The sequence below is a fragment of the Lissotriton vulgaris genome, chromosome 11, assembly GCF_964263255.1.
Source record: "Lissotriton vulgaris chromosome 11, aLisVul1.2, whole genome shotgun sequence".
NCBI classification, from domain to species: Eukaryota; Metazoa; Chordata; class Amphibia; order Caudata; family Salamandridae; genus Lissotriton; species Lissotriton vulgaris.
The window spans coordinates 608,362,724-608,387,380 of NC_141699.1; the positions used below are offsets into that span (position 1 = coordinate 608,362,724).

A 24,657-nucleotide genomic window follows, 5' to 3' on the forward strand; every position below is an offset into this window, starting at 1 on the left:
GCTACAGCGTTTTTATTAACAAAAGTGAGGTAGCACTGGGTGGTAGGAATATTTGGATTCCTCCTGATTCCGGAAGTTTCCATCACAGAATTGCAAGGAAAATGATTGATTTTAGGCAAAGTTTTAGGTTTGCAGAGCATTGTGGGTAAGAAAACATCATGGGATCCCAGCGAAGCACATCACTCTGGACTCTCCTGGAAGTCCACTTTTCAGAAGTGTGTGGGTTTGGTAGGTTTCCCTAGATGACAGCCGAGCCAGTTCCCAGTTAAAGCAGATACCCCTATTGCCAAATTTGCTAGTTTTTGTCAGGAAAATGATCTTTCCATATTACATTTTGGGGCTTTTCCTGTGGTGGACACTAGGGTTTGTTTTTTTATCAGAACAAGTGGGGGAATGCTGGGCAGTAGGAATTGTGTGGATTCCTGTAGATTCTGGAAGTTTACATCACAGAAATGCTGGGAAAATTAGTGATTTGGGGCAGAGTTTGAGATATGCACAGCATTGTGGGTATGAAAACTTCATGAGATCCACAAAATGCATACCACCTTGGACTCCCCTTCGATTTCTAGTTTTCAGAAATTTCTGGTCTGGTATACTGCTTCCTTGCTTTACTGAAAACGGCTTCCTTGCTCCCTTTACCACTACTCACCTGTTCCCTTTATCACTGCTTCCATAAACACTCCTCTCCTGCTTCCTTAAACACTGCTTCCCTGCTTCGTTGACCTCTACTCTCCAGATTCCTTGCATATTGCTTTCTTGATCACTAATTCCTTGTTCCCTTGACCACTCCCCCCTGTTCCCTTGAATACTGCTTCCCTGAACACTGCTCTTCTGTTTCCTTGAGTATTTCTTATTTCTTCCATGCTCACTTGAACCCTGCTCCATTGCCGACTACTCCACTCTTCCTTTGAACACTGTTTCCATGATCACCACTCTCCTGCTTCCTGAACACCTCTTCCCTGCTCCATTGAAACTGCTTCATTGCTCTCTTAAATACTTTTTCTCTGGTCCCCACCTTTGTGCCCGCTTATTCTTTGCCTTATTCTTTTTCTTCTTCCTTTACTCCGTCAGGTGCTTTGTCTCGAATTTTGGTTTCATCTTTTACCAGTCCATTGATATTTCTACTCAATTTCTATCATCTGCGCCACTTATCATTTTCACTTTGTAGCAACTATGGCGTATTTTCTATTATTAGCTCTTGTACCCCATAACACCTAATTAAACCCTCACTTTCTCCAGATGTTACTATTGCTCGTCTCCGTTTGTTGAACTACCTACATTTGTATGCTTGGTGGTCTCAATCTATCCAGAACACTTCTGTCTGTCATCTGCCTCTTGCTTCTTTGACCCCTGTACCTTGGATTACTACCCAGTTCTTACCATTTAAAAATTGACATTCTGTGCCTTTTGTTTTTATTTCTCTTTACTCTCTTCCCACTTGCTTCTGCTCACTTCTTGCTATACTTGCTTCATCCTCTCAAATCCTCGTCAGTCTCCTGGGGTCCTTCTTGGCCCTGCTCTGTTGTTGACAGACTGAGGGGAGAGTGAGCTCTCTGAAAGATTCGCTCCTTTCAGTCTTAAAATGTTTAAATCTTACACGTACCCAGGCTTTTTACCCAAACCTCAGCAGTGATTCATTTCTGTCATTCACAGACACACTTGTGCCCTGTTACTGTGTACAGCTCCTCATCAAAGCACCGTTATGTGACATGATAGAATGAATTAATAAATAAAGTTCCAGATCTGGGGGCGACTAGTAATATTCTGCCTTGAGGTTTGAGGTTTGAGGTGTGTGATTGCATTTGTTATCATGAACACTTCATCAATGAAATGCAGGAAGAACTGTGACACAAGACCAGGGGGATTAAAGAGTGAGTTTTTCCACATAATACAATTCGCCTGGGCTGCTAGTTAGTAAGATAAGACTTCTGATTTAGATGTGTCTTTAGAAGCCTTTGAAAATAAACATTTCCTGCTGTCATGTGCAGGCGATAGCCATAGGACTATTTACTGTTGTGAATATTAAGTGTTTGCCTCTACAGAAAAAGATGCCACTCTTACATCTAACGTCAGTGCTTTGCCTTGCCGTGATTTAGGCAGTTTGCAACCAGTGAATTTATTTATGCTTTTATGAAAATTAAGTTTAATGACGTTTTAATTGAGCTGTTTTAATGTATACGGCCGTTTGTTTGCATTTCATAATAATTCAATGCATTGTCATTCTTTTAGTAACCCTTCTGTTTATTTCACTTTAGTTGAAGAAGTGCAATAACTATTTTACTTATCTCCCGCTGTCTAGTGATCTCAATAACGCCATAGTGATTTTCCAGTTGTACGAGATGATCCGCGTGCATGTGGACTGGAACTGCATCAACAAACCTCCATACCCTGCCCTTGGAGGCAACATGAAGAAGGTCAGCTTGATAAACGTGCCATGCTGCCAAATCTGGCGTGGTAAACTTCGGCAGCCTATCAGAGTTCTGTTCTTTTGGGCATTATGGGGCGGCAGTCTAAAAGTCCATTAAACATAAGCTCTTCCACGCCATTGCGCCTATTATAAACTGCGAATCATGCTAATGTGTTTTTTGTTTTATCTATCAATCAATCAATTGGTATTTCTATGGCACAACTAATCACCTGTGAGGGTATCTAGGCACTGGGTAGCAGGGCTCAGTCGAAAAGGCAAGCCTAGAGTCTCTCCCTGAAATCCTCCGGTGAGGGTGATGTCCAGAGGTGGGGTGAAGGCCGTTCCAGGTCTTAGTGGTGAGGTAGGAGAAGGAACTGCCTCTGCACTGGCTTTGGCAGATGTGTGCCTTCTGGATGAGGGCAAGGGTGGTAGAGCGAAGGTGTCTGGATGGTTGGTGGAAGTTCAGGTAACGGTTGATGTATGCTGGCCCTAGGTTGTGGAGGGCTTTGCAGGCATGTCTCAATATCTTGAATTGGCAATTTGTCTGGATGAGGAGCCAGTGAAGGTTCCTAAAGTATGGAGTGATGTGGGTCCATTTGAGCAGGTTGAGGATGAGTCTGGCCACTGAGTTCTGTTTCGTCTGTAGTCTCTTCATGAGTTTGGTGGTGTTTCCTGCATCTATTGCATTGCTGTAGTACAGCCAGCTGGTTTCTAGGGCTTGAGTGACAGTTTTCCTCGTCCCAATGGGGAGCCTCTTTTGAAGATTCTTCAGAGCATGAGAAAGGTGTGGGAGGAGGCTGTGTTGATCTGTTGCTTCATGGTGAGCTTGCTCTCCAGGATGATGCTGATGTTGCGGGCATGGTCTGTCGGTGTGAGAGTTGCCGAAGTTCGGCGGACCACCAGGTTTTGTTCCAAAGGCAGGCTTTGTTGCCAAAGATCAGCACTTCGGTCTTGTCAGTGGTGAGCTGTAGATAGTTGGTCTTCATCCAGGGAGACGTTCATCATGCAGTGTGGAAGTTGGTCTTCATGGTGGAAGGTTCTGCTGAGAGCGAGGGGATGAGCTGGGTGTCGTCGGCGTAGAATATGATTATTATTATTAAGGACATTTGTAGAGCGCCTGGTTTACGCGCACCGGCGTGTCCCCGCACTAGGATGAGAGAGGAAAGGAGGCAGGCTAGATAGAATTACACAAGTGTGAGGCGAAACAGGTGGGTTTTGAGAGCTCTTCGGAACTTCATCTCAGAAGGTTCCAGACGCAGCTCCAGCGGTAGCGTATTCCAACTCTTGGCTGTTAGGTGCCTGAAAGATCTGCCCCCCATGCGTGCTTTGTTGATTTTGGGGATAGCAACCAGGCCCATGCCAGCGGATCTGAGCATCCGCTTGGGTCTGTATGGAGTAATAAGGCTCCGTAAAGGACTAGGTGCCTTTCCCCAGAGGATGCGATGACATGTGCAGAGCGCCTTGAAGGTAATCCTTTCTCTGACTGGAAGCCAGTGGAGAGCTTCCAAGGCGGCTTTTGAGGCCGATCTTCTCGGGAGTCTCAGCACCAGCCGGGCTGCGGCGTTCTGTAGCACCTGGAGGCGATTGAGACTTTTGACCGTGGCCCCCAGATAAAGGAGGTTGGCGTAGTCAAGTCGCGAGGTCACAAGGGCGTGCACCAGCGTCCGTCTAGCACCAACGGGGAGCAGGTCCAAAGTCTTCCGTAATTTTTTAAGAGTTCCAAAACAGACCCCCATGTAAAGAATGGATAATCCAGGAAGCCGAGGTCGTATGTTGAAAGTTGATCTTTATTTTAGTTTAGGATATAAATTAGAGAACCCCACCAGGAGCGGTATGACATCTGCTCAGCCCGAACTTCAACTGACATTCCACACACCATTCGAACATTCATGCAATCAACATTCATACACACGCGCACAGGCTGAGCAGCACTCTACATCTTCTCCCTTGTTGACAAAGAAAAGATGACTCTTCACAATATAATTATAAGATGTTACTATACAAAGTGTTAAGCAAATATAAAAATATAATTAAGAACATTTATATATTCAATAGATTTAAAATCAAGTGAAGAGGTGGGGTGAAGTCCATAAACAGTAAAATACAGTAAAACCATTTTCAGAACACGCAAAAATGACGTTGAAACAACACAACCCCTCTTCCCCCTTTTATGGAGACAATGGGTGAGCAAAATCGAAGTACACAGAAGGAAGAGATACAAAGAAAAGAAGAAAAATGAAAGCAAGCGGTGCAAAGACACAGCAGAGAAAAAAGTTAGCACAGCAAGAACCACCAAGACACACTGATTGGCCAGACCAGAGCGAAGGAAGTTTGAATGTTGAAAAAGAAAAACAAGTGCAGGATAGAGGAAACAAGACTTAGTAGAGTGGTAAAAATGTAAAGTGAAATATACACAAAAAATGTGGAAGAAACACAAGCATAAGTAAAACATGAAGAGAAAGGCATCAAGTCTCCACACGTCTTTAAATAAGACCCATATATATATATATATAGCTAGAGAAAGCTTAGTGTGGATAATGACGCACTTAAAAAAGGAACTTGACCCTTTTTTTTAAAAAGAGACCCACACGTCTTATAAAAAGACCAAATAAATATAGCTAAAAAGCTTAGTGTGGATAATAGTACTGAAGAATGCATTTGCATTTTTAAAGAGACCACACGTCTTAAAGTAAGACCCATATACATATAGCTTAAAGGCTTAGTGTGGTTTACAGTGTACAGAAGAAGGAACCACACGTCTTTAAATAAGACCCATATAAATAACTTAAAAAGTTGGTGTGGTGGAATGCGTTTGCATTCTTCCTTTCAGAACATTAGAATTTTTTTTTTAAATATATATTCTTCCTAAAAAGAAACTGCATTTGCACCATAGCTCTCTTTTTTTTTAACAGTAGAGTGTATTAGCCTACTTTAAAACATCAAAAATATTTGATGAAGCATGAAACTAAGTATGACTGTAAAATCATTTCATTTTTAGACATGCCCGTATACAAATCATGTAAAGCTTATACTAAAAATACTCATTTTGAAATCACTACAAAATTCAAATAATTAAATACTTATAATAAATATAACTATAAGGATAAAGCAACTGTAGAAATATAGCAGAGAAAGGTGATATCATCTGCATAAAATAAAACTTCTGCTAAAAGAAACAGAGATAACACTTTACGGAACTTCCAACGGAGCTGAGTTTCATGTAGAGCAGTAAAATTCAGTTGTAGAAAATCTGCATTATCAATTCATTGTTTGCGTGAAAAGATGGAAACTAGCCAGTAGGTGGCACTGTTTAGGCAGCAATGATGTAAGTTCCCACAGAAAACGGCATAAGGGAAATCCGTGTATGATGTCAGCCAGAGAAACAGTACCTGCAGATAGTAAAAAAATAAAACGTTCCAAGGTCCCTGAAACGAGTCGATGAATCGGAAGAAGCCACAATTATGAGTGAGTGAAAGACGACTTCACGAATCTTTCCAAAAACCAAAAATAAAGCGATTGGCAGGAAACATAGTTTGCATGGAATTACCATTGGAAAACACACATTAAAAATGGCGGTACGTCTTTTACGTTGAACCGGGTGGCTCATGGCTGTACGATGCTCCTCAAAACGCTGAATAGCTGTAGTGACGCTGTAAAACTTCACAGTGGGAAGCCAAGTAAAGAAAGGTAGATGCATGAAGGTGCCTCGCGCTGGATTTGAAGCTTCAAATCAATAACGGTAAGAGCGCGAGCAAGGTCATATGCTCTTAACTTTAAACATTTTAGTAAAGTCTAATTAAGAAAATTCTCACGTTAAACACTTGACACACTGCTGTTGAAGGAAAATGTAAAACTCCCTTCCGCCTGCCGCTGAAGTAAACTTAACACTCTTTTCTTCACGAAGAGGAGCGGTTCAGAAGAAATCAGAAAAGAAACACTTGTAGTCCGGTTGAGGGTCACAGGTTCACCTTTCTTTCCCCGAACTGGTTAAGTATAAACTGCTTTTCAACCGGAATTCGTCATCATGCCGGTCAGGTAGTGAAAGGCTTGTTGCACCAGAGCAGTCACAAGGTGGCAGGACGGTAATCACAGGCAGCAGTCAAAAATAAACAGATAGTAAAACTAAGCAGCGACTGAATATGAGGTAGGAAGATGAGCATTACGAGAAAGGCGTTTTAAAATTGCGGGTGATCGGACTCGTAGGAATTTGGATGCAGGGAAACCACTTGTGCGCCCCTTAAGGTTTGAATTTGCCGATTTTGAAAATCTTCCTCACTAGATAAATTCTTTAGATGACAAAAGGGAGAGCTGCTTCAAATTATGTCCCTTTTTTAAAGTTGTATAATCTTTTAAATTTAAATAAATAACTGGCACTTACTTCTGGGGCGACCGGTGAGGTCACTAGTGGGGTTCTCGGTGCCAGTACGCATGAAATGCTTTGTTGAAGGTTTCCTTTTCAGTTTGGATCCTTTTCTTTTTTTTTTTTTTTGAAAACCTTTATTTATCGCAACCATAGTACACAGCGTCTGCCTACAACCACTGCGGGCCGGCCGCCATGACAATATACAATCTTCCAAGGTACCTCGTGTTGCAATAGACGACAAGGATAACGACACTACGGTGGACTGGCGAGGGACCAAAGGAAAAGGATAAAGAGGTTTCATTTTCTAATTTTGACGAATCGTCCTAAGGTCAGATCAGGTAGCTGAGTGGGCGAACCACGGAAAGGGATATCCAAAAAAGAACCATCATTATAAGAATACTGACGTGAATCATCACAGTAAGGATACACAAGCGCAAAAATACATGTCGCCCCAGTGAGTGCCCGCCCAATCAATATATCACCTCTGGAGTTACAATCTGATTTGTCCACGATATAATAGGATATTAGAGGGATCATTGTATGGCAGCAATAAAAGGATATAACGACACATAAAAAGCACATTATTACATGGGAGAATTCGTGGGAGGAAATGCGCCCTCAAACAATCGCATTGATGGGAAAAAGAGCAAAAGATGTTATCATTCAGTGGCTATACATATAAATCAATATCTTGGTCGGAGAAACAATAAACCATGAAATAAGACATAGATGTAAAGCGCAAAGATCGCCCCGAAAAGAACCAAACCCAGCCCCCCGTCTGACCCAAGATAGACAAGAAGGAAAAAGGAATTAGGAGATAGAAAAAGAAGAAAGGGCCATAGGAACAGAAAAAGGGAAAGAAGAAATAGAGACCCCACCCCCCCACCCTGCACGTTGAAGAGGCTACGGCCCTCCCCCCCCACTAACGTGCCTGTCGCCCCAAGAACCCACAGAAGGGAAACTCCCGAGGGAGAAGAAGAAAGGGGGGGAGGAGCCCACCAATTACTAAGTCTCCCGGACACCCAAGCCATACCACGTCTACTACCCTATACACAATAAAAAGGAATAAATAGCATACAGCACTGAATAAAATAGGGAGAGACCAAATGTATCACACAAGGTCGCACTGAGTAGGTGGCCCATCCCGAGTCCTCACCCGCCAGTCAAACCCAGTCCGTCACTTCCCCACACACATATCAGCAAAAGCAGTGAGCTACGAGCGTCATGTAGATCATATAGAGGCACATTTGTACACTTTATAGGAGCGCTTCAGTCCGAGATCTTGTTAGCCAGGAATGCATAATCTACCAAGTGCAGTCCGCTAACCCTGGCCAGACCGTTCATGTCTCCCCCGCCGGAGCCCTCGTGGGGCGACCTCCACTAGGAGAACAAAGGAACAAGATGGCTGCTCCTGGCAGGGAGCTGTTGTTACAGGAGAAAATGGATGGGTCCGTTCCCGACCAAGTCCATAAACATCCTGAAGTTGTGCCAACCAGTGTAGCAAAATAAGAAAAGTCTGAAGCAAGGCCAACGGAGCGTGAGCAATCAAAGCGACCAGATTCTGCGCCTGCGGCGCCATTCCCAGCGGCAATAAAGTCAAGGCAGAGATTGCAGGTTCCGAAAGAGATGGATACAGTGTAACGCTGACGGAAAAGGCAGGCAGTAGAACGCGTGCGCCAGCACTGTCGAGGAGCCAAGGTGTAGGGCACTCGTGAGGCAACATTGTAGCCCGGTCTGGACTCAGTATAGGCAGAGCATCCCGGCGAGGAAATAAGACCAATGGTGTACAATCCACCCCGGGCGTGACAGCATCAATTCTCTTGCCCAGCGACAGGAAGCCCTCACGCATGTCAGCCCGCAAGTTGTATATTGCGCAGAGGATAGAGCTGTATGTAAGAGCGGCCGGGGGATTTATCTTCTCCACGAGCCCAGGCACGGCTCCAAAGTCAGTATAGTGCCCAGGGCCCCACAGAACAATCCAGTGCGTATCCAAGGCGGTGTCCGCCATTACAGGGGTAGCGCCGCGCACCTCACCTGTAGATCTCGACAGGGGCAGCACCCGCGAGGACTCTCGGTCTGCCTGCACACAGTGAACGGGGTGAGGGTAGTAGCATACATTGGTAGACAGAAGCGCCAGATAGAACGCCAGGCTCGCTCTGCATCAGCAACCCCTCGTAGCTCCGGCGGCCGCCATATCTTCATCCCGTCCAGGGTCACAATCACGGGGGTAGGGACGGACGCCGCCAAACACTCGGTAATATGTCGGGATCCCGGCAGGCAGGGACACCGGGAGAAGCACCAGTCAATGCCACGCTCGCTTGCCGTCCTCTCGCTATCACCCAGTGGCACGATAGAGTTCAGGATATGGTCGCGAGGGACAAAGGACCGAGGAGCCGAGGGACTACACGTCCGCTCCCGTCGCCATCTTGGCTCCTCCCCTCCTTGGATCCTTTTCTTAAGGTTTCACTTTTCGTTCCGTTTCCTTTTTTTTAAATGTCTTTTAAATTTGCACGGAGGTCCGTTTCTGAAGCGTCGCCAAATGTAAAGAATGGATAATCCAGGAAGCCGAGGTCGTATGTTGAAAGTTGATCTTTATTTTAGTTTAGGATATAAATTAGAGAACCCCACCAGGAGCGGTATGACATCTGCTCAGCCCGAACTTCAACTGACATTCCACACACCATTCGAACATTCATGCAATCAACATTCATACACACGCGCACAGGCTGAGCAGCACTCTACACCCCACCACTTGACCAATCTGGGGTGTGAATGATAGGTCAGAGTCAAACACCACTCCAAGGTTTTTGGCCTTCTGACAAGGCACTGGAGTGGGGCCGAGGCATGATGGCCACCATGCCGAGGACCACACATCCGGGCCACCCCCCACCACGAGCACCTCAGTTTTGGTACCATTCAGCTTCAGGCAGTTGTTGGACATCCAGGAGGCAAGCTCCTGCATGCAGGCACTGAAGCTGGATGCCGCAACATCGGGTGCCCGTGACAGCGAGATGACCAGTTGTGTGTCATCGGCATATGACACTATTTGCATGCCATGGCTTTCCACAATATTGGCTACGGGGGACACATACAGGTTAAACAGGGTAGGACTCAGGGCCGAGCCCTGCGGTACCCCTTGGTCCAACTTGAACCTACGAGAGTAGTATTCCCCCTGTCTAACCTGAAAGCCCCTGTTGGACAGAAAGGATTGAATCCATTTCAGGGCTGCCCCCGTAACTCCACCCTTGTTCAGACACTGTAGCAAGGTGAAATGTGCTACAGTGTCGAACGCTGCACTTAAGTCGAGTAGAATGAGGGCCAGTGTCTGCCCCTCGTCTACCCCTTGCCTGATGGTCTCAGTGGCCATAAGCAGTGCAGACTGATGTTGAGGTCATGGGTCATGGGTTGTGGGGGGAGCCGGGAGAAAGGTAGCAAGAAAGTAAGCAGAATGCTGCAAGGGCATGAATTCCTGAAACTTGGACTTGACAGTGCGGAGCTATTCAAACTGTAACTGATGTCATCCTGTGAGGGTGCTAGTGAGTGAAGTAGCGTGCAATTGGAGCAATTACTTGAAACTGCACAAGGAGGGGACACTTATTCCGGCGTTATCAGATGCAAAGGAATGAAAACCACAATGTGGTGCCGCGGGTCAAGGCTGCCATGCGAAGTATGAATCTGCGATTGCCGATTATTTGCTATTCAGGTCGTCAGTCACAGTTGGAATAGCTCCCCACTTTCAAGTCCAGGTTTCAGGAATTCATGCCCCTTGCGGCATTCTGCTTACTTTCTCGCTACCTTTCTCCTCGGCTCCGCCCGGTTTTGTATTCAGCTTGCTCACAATTGCTATGTCCTGAAGATGATCTCGAGTAGATGATATCGAAACGTCGTCGACCCCCTACAACAAGAACTCTGTACAATTTCTATAATTTATTCTTGAGGAGTTCTCCTATGTGTTGTCAATGCAATGTTTATATTTTAAAGTCACCCCCACTTAGCACGTCACGCTTGTTGTTACTTTACTATGTGAGCACCTGAATTTTTTCTTGCATAATTTCATAAAATAAATAACAAACGTTATTTTGACTTACATGTCCCTGTTCATATTACTTATCGCGCCCTGGGATATTTATTATCTATCTTGACTCTAGCGCATTGTCACTAATTCTGACACCGCTTCCTTCCTTGGACCTTTTTGGCCACGTAAGAACCATTGTGTTTCTAAGACATTCAAAATACTCTCATAAGCAGCCATTTGATTTTGTACCTTAAAGACAAGCTTTTCGAAAGGGTCCTTCTCCATCTTTTGCTTTAATCATATGGCACATTCAAAGAGCTCCATTTCTTACGAATACAAAGAGTGATTTTGATAATTGGTGACATCCAGATCTTAGAATCGTGTGCATATCGCAGCGCTTCTGGCTACTTTCTCGAGCCAAAGTTGCATAGCTAGGATTAAATGTGTTCTTGCTATTTACATTGCACCCCAGTAGACCTGTACATATTTGTACCACAACATGAACAATATCCACGTGAAGTTCCCATTGTCACTGTATTGCTCCCAACAGTTAATATTTTGTACATTGCCAGTGGCTCTGGGTTCAGGAGTAAGAACATTCAATTAATTTTCTGTCTCTATCATCATTACCTTAAGGAGAACAACACCGTTTGTGCGCTGCTTACCATCTAATTAAGCAACCACTATGGACTTACTAAGATCTAGTATCACTCCTGATTCACAAGTTAGTAGTACACTTGCAGAGATTTTCACTAATGTTATGTCATTCATACTAACGGGGGCTACTTAGAAGAGTAACAACTTCCATGTGAACAGTATTAGGTAAGTTCTCCGCTCCATGTTCTTTTTAGGTCTGCATTAATCAGCCAGGAGAAGGACATATTCCTGCTGGAATTCAAGCAGTTTCCAGATGTACCACTAGCCTTATTTCCTTTGTGCTACAGTCTTAGTCATTATGTTGGAATCATCATCATGGTTGTGGAGGCCTTCAGCACCTTGTAAACTAGGCATCAATTTACATTATCCTAGTCCACAATTTCTATATGTAATTATTGGACATCAAGATGAAACTTGTGTGTTTCTAATTGGCTTTCGTTCCCGCTGCCCTTGTTCTTCCTTTCTATTGCTATCTTGGCCTTTCTTTAACTCTTTCTCTCACACATTGGTTGCTTCTCTTGTCTGCACTCTCTCTTTATCTCACAGTCTTCTCTCTTTCTTTCTGAGTCATTTCTCTTTCTAGTTCCTTTGCCTGTTTAGCCTGTGAATATTTGTTGTATCTGAATCCTCCCTTTGTTTGTCTTAACCCTTTCCTTTTCTCTGTGGCTTTCTTTCTCTCATAGGTTATTTATAGATAATAAGTGTCATTCTACTATGACAAGCAATAACTGGACAGAGGAGTGACCTGCCCCTGCACATGCTATTATTCGCTGGCTGCATCAACTTTACAGTGCACTGGCGAGAGGGTGCCAAAGTAATGCAACGTACTTGGGTATTATAGACCGGATGGATAGCCATTCTCAAAAATTCTCTTTTGTCATAAAATGATGGTGTCCATGTGGCAACTCTTCATTCTGAAAATTCTCACAAACATACTTCAGTCCATGACAGTCTCCAATATAATTTCTTTGTATGTGAATATTGTGCCTTAATGTGTTGTTTCATAAGTCTGTGTTAACATCATTGGAATAAGAGGTAATCAGTGCTTTATTCAGTGTGAGTATCTTTTAATAAGATTGTGTTTCATATTCGTTTCTTCTTAGATTGAGAACTGTAATTATGCAGTGGAACTTGGGAAAACAAAGGCCAAATTTTCCCTAGTCGGGATTGCTGGACAGGACATAAATGAAGGCAATCCAACTCTCACCTTGGCATTGGTTTGGCAACTAATGAGAAGGTAAGATTTGCTTTAAATGTTCATCCCACAACCGTAATAAAAAAATCTGTCACCACATCATTCTTCTCTAAGCCATATCAACCCTAAACAGAGGTAACAACGTATGCATGTTTGCAGAACCCATAAATAAATAAAAAAATGTAAGTTTCCATTCAACAGTAGAATAAAGCCTATAGATAAATATCCTCTTTCTTTACTGACTGCATGCTTCTTTTCCGTCCTAGTGTCAGTGTGGAGGATCATTTCAAATCCCCTGCTTCAATTCTGCAGTTTATGTATGCAAATCATAAACACCATTGGTGTTAACCATACATTTGAGCCATTGAGTATTTCATTCCTTGTTTATATTGAAGAATATTTATATAAATAATAGTAAAAACATTTATATGAAAGCTAAGGCTACACAAGTGCAGACTGTAACATTAAAAATTGAAACACACAAAAGTGATGGGAAATAAGTTAACCAATGGTTATTTCGGGCTGCATCCCAGTCCAGCTTTATTTTGTGACCATGTCACCACCTCCGTTTGGATAGCGCTGTAGGCAAATCAGTCTTGATGCTGCTCCAATAGTAACCGTCCATCTAGTGATCAAAGGGGGGGGGGGGCGGCGGGAGTAAGGGAACTGTGGGCGGAGAATCAGAGAGCAGGAATAACCCAAGGACTGGGTCAGTGGGTGGAGTTAGAGGTGTGGCCAAAAAGAGCAAAACATCCCCCCAATTTTCTGTATTTGTTTGGTATTTCACTGACCCGTTACAGCTTATTACGTTTTTTAATTCAGCCAATGGATACACATGTTTATTTAAGGTTTAATATGAGTTGTTGACGTTAAAATACATTGACAAAGTGGGATACATTTCTAAACATAGAATGTCCTAAATACACTTAAAAGTGGGATCACAAGTCATTTGTCTCCGAGCCATGCAATTTGTTTCATCAGCACTTTGCCTCCCTTTTTCCACAAGAGCAGTTCAAACATGAACGGCAAAATATCCTGGTTTGCAAATGTTTCCCACTTAATTATACATAATCTGCTGCATAATCTGACGATTTTAACTAAATAAAATTTGTAACTCAAACAGATCAAAAGTTACTAAGAAATTTGACTTGTTGCTGCAAAGTGGAGGGCCCTTTGCAAATGTTGACTCGTCACCTTTCTTCCTGCTGCATTTGTATGTTACCCTGGTACTAATGAGGCAAAATCTTTGCAGCAACTGTTAGTATGTGTTAAAATAATAAAGTATCAGAAAATGTACTGCATTACGCTGCATTATTTAGGCAACACTGTAACATAATTTTGTCCTCCTTTTTGCTGCATAATTCCAGTGGCCCCAAAGCAGGTAGCACATGTTAAAAGTGCTTGTGCATGAAGCAAAGAGACAGTGAAGTTTGCAAACTTAATTTGGTGTGCATGCAAATCCTGCATTGCCGATCCCTGGTGAGTTGCACTACTACTGCTAAAGCAAGCCAATGGAGGTGAGGCAGACCGGCATCTAAGGTCCTTGTGGCGATTCAGAAGGAGGGACACTGAGACTGGAGCGTGGTAGTGAGGGTTTTATTCTAATAAAAGTCTTTTTTCTCCTCTGAGTGAGTCGTTCCCTGGCTAAGGCCGTGGGATCCAAGGTGTCAGCTAGGTTGGTAGACCTCCCGGGACTTGCACGTCTTCGCTCCCTTTCACTGGTGACCCGGTCGTCGTCTCTCGTGGTGTTCCAGCGCCACGTGCGGGGAGAAAGAACAATCTTAGTATGGCGTTCGGGGCTTAGCTTTCCCAGGGGTAACCAGGGTAGTGAGGACACCGGTGACTCTATTTACAAGTGTGCTAACTATGTACAATGCAGTCGGACGGTGCATGTGAGGGAGCACGGTGAGGAGAGGTCGGGGAGATAAGCGGTAGGGTTCAGGGAGGGAGGAGGGAAAAGGAAGGACGGGGAAACAAAAGGAATGGAAAGGCAAGGTAAGTTATGTACAAATCTACAAGGAAGCGCCCCGCCTCCCCAGCCACCCTGCCACATGGTGAAAAGGAGAGAAAAGAAAGGATAAGAGCCATTTCTTGAAGTTATGGTTTTCAGCAAGTGAGGAGGAGCAAGACAAAGACAGAAAGAGAGGGAATAAGAGGAAGAAAGAGAAGGTGGCAGCTGACAGCAGCAGAGCAGGAGAAGTGGACACTATCCTTGTCTTCTCTGGGCAGGAAGGGACAGAGTCCTTTTCCTTCTCTGCCCACCCCGCCCATTCCCGAATGTCCATGAACGGCCAAGCCTTATCTATAGGCCTTGGCTATTTCTGCCATCCTGGGATGCATTTTTAAAAAGTAGGGAACAGATTCTATTAAATTAAAAAAGATGGGGCACGTCGTGCCCTGCCGATCCTGCCCACTTCGACCACTGACTCCATCCTGAATTATGAGGCCAAGTCCTTCCTGAACTGAACACAGCAACTCAAGACTAGTTGTCCCATGATTGGGGCTCTTCAGTCTTGTGTAAGTTAGTTCCAATAAACATGGGACCCATGTCTGGGCATTCTTGTCACAATTAGGGCATCACAATGAAGCATACATGCCAGTAGACCTTTTTCAGATGGGAAACTCCCAATTTTTGAAGCCAAAAATGGCTTTATTTTGGATTTCTCTGTCTGAAATTGCCTAAGCTTCAAAAGAAGTAAATAGAGGAAATACAATCTCCCAACTTTTCTTTTCTTTATTTTTTTAAACTCCCACTTTCCTCTTCTAAAATGTTAGCATGTATGCGGAAGCATACAAAAAAGTGATGGTACTGTGTTTATGCTGCTCCAACACACAGTATCATTCAGGGGTTGATCTTTCAACCTCAAGGCTTCCAGCCAGGGCCATCAGAGAAGGCACCCAGAGGGTAGGCATGAAATCATGTTTTTGCATCAGAAGAAATGAAATGAAATGAAATGAAAAATTCCATTTATATAGCGCATATCTGCCCGGAGGCCTCGCAGCGCTGATGACTGATTACTGTGTTCGACTGCAGGGCAGAGTTAGTACGCCTTTGAGAACAGGTAAGTTTTTAAGTCTCTCCTAAATGACATCAGATTATCATTTTGTCTAAGGGACAGAGGCAGGGAATTCCATGCCTTTGCTGCTGAGCAAGTAAATGAACGGCCACCCCAACGGGCTTTCTTGATTTTTGCCGTGGTTGCCAGATGCAGAGAGGCCGAACGAAGAGTTCTAGGCGGCACATAAGGCGGTACCAGGGAAAGCAGCACTGCCGGGCCAGTTTGATGAAAGGATTTGTGCAGAATGCACATGGCCTTGAACAATGTTCTTGCAGCCACTGGGAGCCAATGAAGCTCCTTTAGGGCAGTTCTCGCTGACTGCCAGCGAGGGATGTTAAAGAGCAGGCGCGCCGCACAGTTTTGAGTGACTTGGAGTTTTTTTGTCACCGATGCCGGAGCCCCTAGATATAAAACGTTTCCATAGTCCAGGCGGGAGAGTATCAGGGCCTGTACCATGACCCTTCTCGCCTGGAATGGAAGTAAGGGGAGCACTTTCCTGAGCATTTTCATTAGCCCTACGCATACGGAGGCTGTTTTAGTGGCTTGAACCGAGAAATCCAGAGCTCTATCCAGCCAGATTCCCAAACTCTTTATCTGGTCCTTTGGAAGGGGAGGGGTGCCGAGACATGAAGGCCAGTTCAACTGGAAGGTAGGAGAAGGGTTACCTAGTAACATGATCTCGGTCTTCTCCCCGTTGAGTTTGAGATGGGAGAGTTGCATCCACTCTGCAACAGCCTCTAGACACGGACCCAGGGTGTTAGACGAACCATCCTTGTGGTCCATAGAGACCACAAGTTGGGTATCGTCAGCGTAGGTGACAATCCGCACACCGTAGGGGAGAACTATCTTCTCTAGAGGCTGCATATAGACATTAAACAGTGTGGGGCTCAGGGAGGAGCCCTGGGGAACCCCACAACTGAGCGGATGCTTAGATGATACCACCTCACCCTCAAATACTTGGAAAAAGCGTTCCTCCAAAAAAGAGGTCAGCCATTTCAGGGCCGCGCCCGACACCCCCATGCCCTTCAAACGGTGTAAAAGGGTGGCATGGTTAACAGTGTCGAACGCGGCACTGAGGTCCAACAGTATAATAGCAGTTTTTCCACCTTGGTCCATTATTGCTCTGGCCGCCTCTGTGACCGCCAAAAGGGCGGTCTCAGTGCCATGTTGAGGACGGAACCCTGTTTGGGAGGCATGTAGAAGTTTGTTGAACTCCAAGTAGTCCCCTAATGTTTTATTAATATGTCTCTCCAACAACTTACTCAACCACGGAAGCAGCGAGATAGGGCGGAAATTGGATAAGTTGTTAGAATCCAAGTTCGGTTTTTTCAACAAAGCCCTAACGCGCGCGCACTTCCAAGTAGACGGGACAGAGTTGGAGGTAATGGAGGTATTCAAAACTTCCAGCAAAGACGGGCGAATGGCGTCCATTGCTTTCACTAGGGTCTGAAGAAGAAGAAGCACCAATTAAAACATGAAGACAAGGGTGTTTTTTAGTTCTCGCCTAGCGATGCAGCACATGCGCTGCTCGCTTTGGCAAGATCTATTGCCGTCGGTTTCTTGGCCAAAGGGGGACAGGACATGTGCACGCGCCCGGACAGTCGATGGGCACGTTTACAGCTCTTGCCAGCTCGGGCGCACTGCTCTCCTCCCCTCACGCACTGTGCACGCTCCCGGACAGGCGATGTGCACGTTCCCAGCTCCGACCGGCTCGGGTGCACTGCTCTCCTCCACTCACACTGCCTATGTATGCTCACACTCTGTCCCCGTAACGTGAGGCCGATCCAGAGCTCCATGTGTACGTACACTGGGGTGGCAAGGGCTTTGTTACTGTTTGTAGCTGGTTTTCCGTGATGTTGCTGGCTCGTACACTCACTGTAAATAGACTGCCTCCTCCTTTGTTCCCCCGAAGCTATGGACCAGCCATGGTTGCTGGTACACAATTCTGCTCGCGGTCTAGTACCATCAGACTGCCACGCCCCTCACCAGCGCATCTTCAAGATTATCGTCATAGGTGACTCCTGCGTGGGTAAGACTTGCATGAGCTACCGCTTCTGTGAGGAGCCCTTCCTGGAGACCACAGAGGTCACCACCGGGGAGGACTTCCAAGAGCGGACCCTGGACATCGACGGCGAAAGAATTAAGGTGACTAGAGTCAAGGTGCAGCGTGTGTGTGAGACCTACTTAAGGGCATGAGTTGACTGCATGATATCACACGTTGCAGTAACACAGGTCACTTCTGCAGTAGTCGCTGCGGTCCATCGGAGTTAGCAGTAGTAAGGTTGTTACATATTATGGATTTAGAATGACAAAGAGTCTTTAGGCTTTTATGAGAAAAATAATGTAAACTTTTGTATATTGTTTGCATCTTTTGCAACTCGTCATGCAATGAAGCATGCAGAATATTGACTGCGTGACAGCTATCCACAGAAATAAGACCAGTACAATATGTCTTCAATAACAATTCTGCCAGTGAGCTCCTCTAGTCATTTAATGCATTTAAACCATCAAGAGGGGCCCACACACTTCAGAACTCTTCAATGGTTCCCAAGTGAAGCCAGAACAGAATTCAAAGGGCTCTGAAGAAAGAGCTCGAGCGCAGCAACCCCTGCCTACTACCACGCAAAAGACGTGCACCCTTCTCCAAAGGCGTCTCTTTGTTGCTGTTGTGGGTGAAGTGACACCTGGCCCCAGATGTGTAACATGTCCCCGCGCACCACTTATGGCTATATTTTACACACAAGCTGGTGGGTATAGGAGCCCGTTTTAAGGTCTCTTTGAAAAATCAGGGACTTTAGCCAAATTCTGTCTGTCACTAGTGGCTGATGCATTCCCGTTTAATATGGACTCTACTTCCTCGATCAGATGATCGATAGCATCGCGAATGCCGTTACTGGAAACAGATATAAGAGGACTAGCTTTATTCTTTGCAGGTTTTCACTCTTGAGGTGTTTTGAGGCTTCCGTCGCTTGCCCATCCTAGCAGTAACAGTCACTAACGAGCATTTGCAATTCAATAGGTCTCGCAATTGCGAGAGTTTGAGCTTTGGACATTGTAAATTACCATGCTTTTTAGTTATGTGTTGGTTTTTAAAACATAAATAAAAGGCATTATCATTTACAATGCCAATAGCTGAAACTCTTGCAAATGCGAGACCTATTGCATTGCAAATGCTTATCTTTCTGTAGTAACTGTTTTTGTTCTTGGCATCTGATAAGGAATGTCCCATGTGTACATGGAAATAGGGCAAAGGGCACTGCTGCTCAAGGGAATACAACAAAAGGTCTGATGTGTGCTCCAAGCCTGTCAGCGCAGCAAAGAGGGTCCCTTCCATGGTAGGCCCTGTGTTGAGCAGCCCTTCCATCTGAGATTGAAAGGGAGGCTGCAAAAAATTAGCAGGTCTGAGCCAGTAAAGACTGTCCCTGTGTTCTTACTGCACAGGCAGATAGCTGGTGCCATGCATTAATTTTTCACTGCTGTGAGGCCTACTCCTCTCAAAGGCTAGCATTGGGAATTCGTTAATACACTTTTAAGCTTTAAATCTTGATCAGATAGGAGTAGCTTTTTTCATGTCTAATATGTTTAGAATGATAATAAGGCCTCCTTACTGGTGACGTTGAATTTAACATTACTGTTTTAGAAATGCCACTTGTAGATAGTGAACATACCAATACAAATGGCAATACTGATATTTATTCACCACTTTACTCATTACAATCACACGTGACACTCATAGTAATTGTAAAACAAATAAATGTTTATTTTTCTTTTTGGATTTTTATGTGTCTTTTAAAGAATTATTGAAAGGTAGACCGGTTCATGTTACTATTTTCAGGAACAGTCCAAAAAATTTTAGGACCACAAAAAAAATACAAACATATAACACAAATATAACAATCACAACTATGACACTACATTACATTTCATATTTAAAAGCATTTAAGAAATATGAGCAAGCTCAAATTCCAACAGAAACTAGGAATAATAAGTCAAAGAGAAAGAAAAAACAGAGAAGACCCAAGGGAAAGTATGTAAGGTACAATACAGACCCAGGGAGAAAGTTTGCCAAACAATATTCAGGTCAATAAAAAACTCAAATGTATTAGTTGTCACAAGATGTAGACTTGATACTCAAAATTTGTAAAGAAAACTTGTTTGGTCACAAACAAACGGTCAACACGTTTCAAACCCCAATTGTATTTTAATGGGGTTATCCTCTGGACCTGAAAAGAGAGCTTGTGTAAGCTTTATCCTGGCACCAACTGTGCCACTCGACAATATCACGACTGCCAATGTCAACACAAATGCCACTATGTAGAGATTGCAAGTGGGTCTTTAAAGATGTTTTTGATAAAAACAGCAAGGTCAAGCTTAAGAATGAATCCGTACACGTTTGCAACCATCACCCAACCATGCGTGTTTGTCAATCTCACTGCGTACAATCGCCTGTCCGTCTTGCGACGGGCGATTGCACACGGTTGATAAAACAGAAGCGTGAGATTGACACACGCATGGTTGCATGACGGTTGCAAACGAGTACAGATTCATTCTTGAACCACCATGGCATATCTTGAAGGCTGTTTGCTGGAGCTTGACCTTGCCATTTTTATCCAAAACATCTTTAAATACCTTCCTGCATAAAAACAATCCCCAAGGCATTTTCCTCTTTGTGTGTTGCAGAATGCAGCACATATAGAAAGAGGAGAAAACAAGAAGAAAAATATATTTCTTCTCTTTAAGCCACCCTGGGGATGCATAGCATTGTGTTGCATTCAGAGGTCTCTAAAGAGAGAGTACCCCACAGTGGAGAAGTGTGGCTCAGGGGTTAGAGGCGGCAGACCTGGAGCTTGAGTTCGGCCCTGGACCAGGGTTCAATTCCCCGCCTCGGCGGGTGTTGGGCTCAAAATTCCACGGACTCGTTAATTCTCGCTCCGGTGCCTTCTCGACTCACGGGTTCACACTCTGCGACTCTGGGCAATAGCTTGCTTAATCTCCACAATGGCCCCTCGCGGTGGGATGCCTGGCTTTCACCTTGTGGATACCCTGCCAGGGTTATCTCACAGGGGAATACCAGGACGGGTTCCCTAAGCAAGCGATGAGATGCCCCAGGGTAAGTCGTGCGCTATATAAGTTTCATTCATTTCATTTCACTATCACCAGGAAACAGGGTACAGTGACAATCAGTCAAAGGGAGATCCCTGGGTACACACTCACATATGGGTTTATTATACTTTCATACCCTTTTGTCTAAACATTCAGACTCAAACAGGGAAGATTAGTTTAGTACACTATATTCGCAGAATGTTAATTTCCACACCAAAGTTGGAACGTTCACAGTCTTATTTTAATAAAAAACATGTACATAAAACAATTTCTTACACAAAATAACAAGTTAAAATTTCAAAGAACACTCTTTGAAAAAAGTAGAATAAAACAATTAATCATAACAATTCATTACACATGACAATTAAGTTTAAAAGCAGGAAAATCATGAACAAATCAATATCATAAACATATCTTTCATTAAGTCACAGGTCAAACAGAAAAAGGACTTTTTTACAAACAAACCCCTATATTAACTGTGGCCTACTATTATTTTCACCACTTCTAATGTCTGGATCCAAACGGTCTTTAGTTGATATGGAAGTGACACCAACAGTAACACTTATACATGTATATCAGTTGCTCACTAGACCTTATTTGGATTCTAACTATGGAAAGAATGCGTCGACGCGTTTCGGTGCAGACAACAAATAATTCTGTGGCACCTTCTTCAGGAATTCCGTATTTAGGGGTCACCAGCTTCAATGAATAGTGCTTATCGCCCTCTCCCGAAGATGTAGGGCAAAGCACCCGAGTGGATATTTTTATGGACTCTCCGATCCCGACTTGAGATATGGGATATAGTTGGTCCTTTTCACACTTATAGGGATCAGCAATGTTCAGCCTCTTCTATATTTTCCAAATCTTTAGACCTCTTGGATCGGTATCTTAAAATTTTGTAAAACCCTTCTTGGACGGGCATATATCTGTATCATTCAGTCTGTGAACTGGATATGTTCTCGTATATTCGGGAATCACACTTCTGCCTCGTCCTTTCTCCTTGTGTAAGAAATTGTTTTATGTACATGTTTTTTATTAAAATAAGACTGTGAACGTTCCAACTTTGGTGTGGAAATTAACATTCTGCGAATATAGTGTACTAAACTAGTCTTCCCTGTTTGAGTCTGAATGTTTAGACAAAAGGGTATGAAAGTATAATAAACCCATATGTGAGTGTGTACCCAGGGATCTCCCTTTGACTGAGCATTCAGAGGTCTACCAGTAATGGTAAATCTTGGAATGTGGCAAACAGAAACATAAAATGATGGACTGAGTGCTGAAACGTTTCAGACACTCACCGTTATTCACTATTAGCTCAGGGGTTGAATACATCATTGTTCTTTTGCTCACTTCTCCACCACAGTTTAGACCCAGCCATATGCAAATCAACCTTGACCCTGTTCCTCATGGGAACAGTCCAGCCCGAACTGCCAAGCTTGGTCTTCCCTGGACCTGAAACAAGCATCCTGGAACTGATTTTGGGTAATATCCCTCATCACAGGCTAGCTTGAATCCAGTGGCAAAGTGAGCAAGGGACCCACTTCTGGGCATACCCAGCAAACCTAGGGCGAACAAATCAAACACAAAAAGAAATGATAGACGGAACTCTGAAACGTTTCAGACACTCACCCCTGGTCACTATTAGATCTGGTTTGAATCCATCATCATTCTTTTCCTCACTTCACCACTTGGGAATGTGCCAAAATCCACAGGTGTTACATAGGAATACTCATGCACCACCCATGAAATGCCTCCCTGGGGCAGAGTAACACAACACGCGATTTGCGCTGCCTTGCATTACTCCAGATTTATCAAGCCACTCAGGACCTCGCAAAGTGACCTTGCTAGATCAAACTTAGTAATTGTGTCACCCTTGTACTCCTTTACGTGGTGCAAGGGCGATGCTACTACTTGATAAGTATGCCCCCCCCCCCTCCAATACTAACTACTAAAATAATTCAGTGTACCACAACCCTCGTTCCTTGAGATCACACTCAGTGTGCTCTGATCACTCACATGGCTAAAAAGTTCAGACAAGGATGCTGTTGCCTTAAAAGATGAGATATCCAACTGTTTATCAAACATTCCCTAAGAAGTTGGAAAATAAAGTAAACTGTCCTTATATATAGGGCTTGTGCCTAACTATGGTACCACCTTTACTCTCTTTGTCTGAGGATGATGGCATTATATATGTGCTGGACGGCTGAAGCAGCCTTTGGGTGAGAAGTCCCTCCTTTCCAAAGAAACCACCTCTGGTTAATTCAAGCTTATTTTTCAAAACATGGAAGAGGATGTTTTGGGAGGAGATGGGTTTTAGGTTGGGGTAACCTTTATTGCCTCTCGACGTGATTACTCTTTTTGACTGCACTGGTGCAAACCCCCCCCCCAAATCTGGCATGCCTACAGCAAAGCCCAGTCCTGGAACATCAGGAATGTGCTCACTTGAATCCATTTGTGTGGTCCATGGAGCTTTTATAGCTATAAAAAGTTACTGATCTGATGATACTTTTATTTGTCAGTTCTAGATTTACAGTATGTTTCTAATAACAGCTGTTGTCATCTAAACAGTAAGTTTGCTTTTCAAAATGACCCAGCTTCTTAGCAAGGTTTTTTCAACTGTTGGCGGTCTCTTTTATTTTTGTATAAAGATGAGCAGGTAACTAGAAGAGGACACTCTTGGGACCTCTTACAGTAGCTTGGGAATTTTAAAATATAGGAACAATAATGATTCTCAACATTAAGAGTAATCCCAGAATGATTTAAAGCAATCCTTACCTATGAATGGAGATTTGAATAATTAGAACTTTTCAGATGATATTCGTGTCACCCCCTTTTAGTACCTCTCAGATGTGGATACATTTGTGTATCATTTAGCATTAAGATCACTTATAATTCTTATGATTCGAGCCTGTGAGCAGTTTTTTTCTTACAATGTGTGAATAGGGCAAATGGACACTGCCTTTTATGTTAATTTAATGCACTATGTGCAACATCTGTTCTGCTTTAGAATACCAACTGTTCTGTTCATGTTGCAGGTACACGCTGAACGTATTGTCAGATCTTGGGGAAGGTGAAAAGGTTAATGATGAAGTTATTATAAAGTGGGTCAACCAGACTCTTGCAAATGCAAAGAAGACCACCTCCATCTCTAGCTTCAGGGTAAGTGAGACCTACATGCTTTGTTTTGGTCATCATTGAGGTGGGACTATCTTACTTTGACAAAAATCATAGTTGAAGAGCAGAACCCTCAGTTATAATTTGAATAATGCTCACCTTGATAAATCATGGGATGATTACCCAAATTACGAATTTGAAAAAATGGATGGACTGCAAAACGATTTTCCTGCCCTGGCGTTAGATCCTGTGTTCAGAGAGGAAAAAGAAGTAAAAGGTGTGCATAATTGCGGAAACAAATCAAATAAAAAAATACTGGTGGGAAGGGGATTTGGTTTGAATAATTGGTAGTCTGTCGTCTATATCTACTGAGACCCATTTAGGAAGACTAGGGGCTAGATGTAGGTAATACGAAATTACTGATTCTAAAATACCGAATTTTACTGATTCGGTATTTTAGAATCGGTAACTCCTATGTAGATAAAAATTCGGTAAAAAATACAGTATCAGTAATTTGCCATTGATTCCTATAGGCCAGGAGGCCCATAGGAATGAATGTCAATTACCGAATCGGTAATTACCGATTCGGTAAATACCGAAAAAGTCAAGGGTGGCAGGGTGTCACTTTGACACCCTGTTGCACCCCTGATTAGTGCTTGTGTGCCATGTGGCATACATACATGCCCTAAGGGCATGTATGTGTGCCACATGGCACAGGTGTAAATGCACATTTATGCATTTTTC

At 43.8% G+C, this 24,657-nt stretch overlaps 1 protein-coding gene across 2 annotated transcripts in view; it reads left to right on the forward strand.

The window, feature by feature from the left end:
- PLS1 (plastin 1) overlaps nt 1–24,657 on the forward strand; it is a 637,640-nt gene that overhangs the window by 582,940 nt on the left and 30,043 nt on the right. For both annotated transcript variants that reach the window (XM_086943716.1, XM_086943715.1), the window contains exons 12-14: nt 2,300–2,414; nt 12,546–12,679; nt 23,835–23,958. In XM_086943716.1, the coding sequence (XP_086799842.1) occupies nt 2,300–2,414; nt 12,546–12,679; nt 23,835–23,958 (373 nt within the window). The remainder of the gene's footprint in view (nt 1–2,299; nt 2,415–12,545; nt 12,680–23,834; nt 23,959–24,657) is intronic.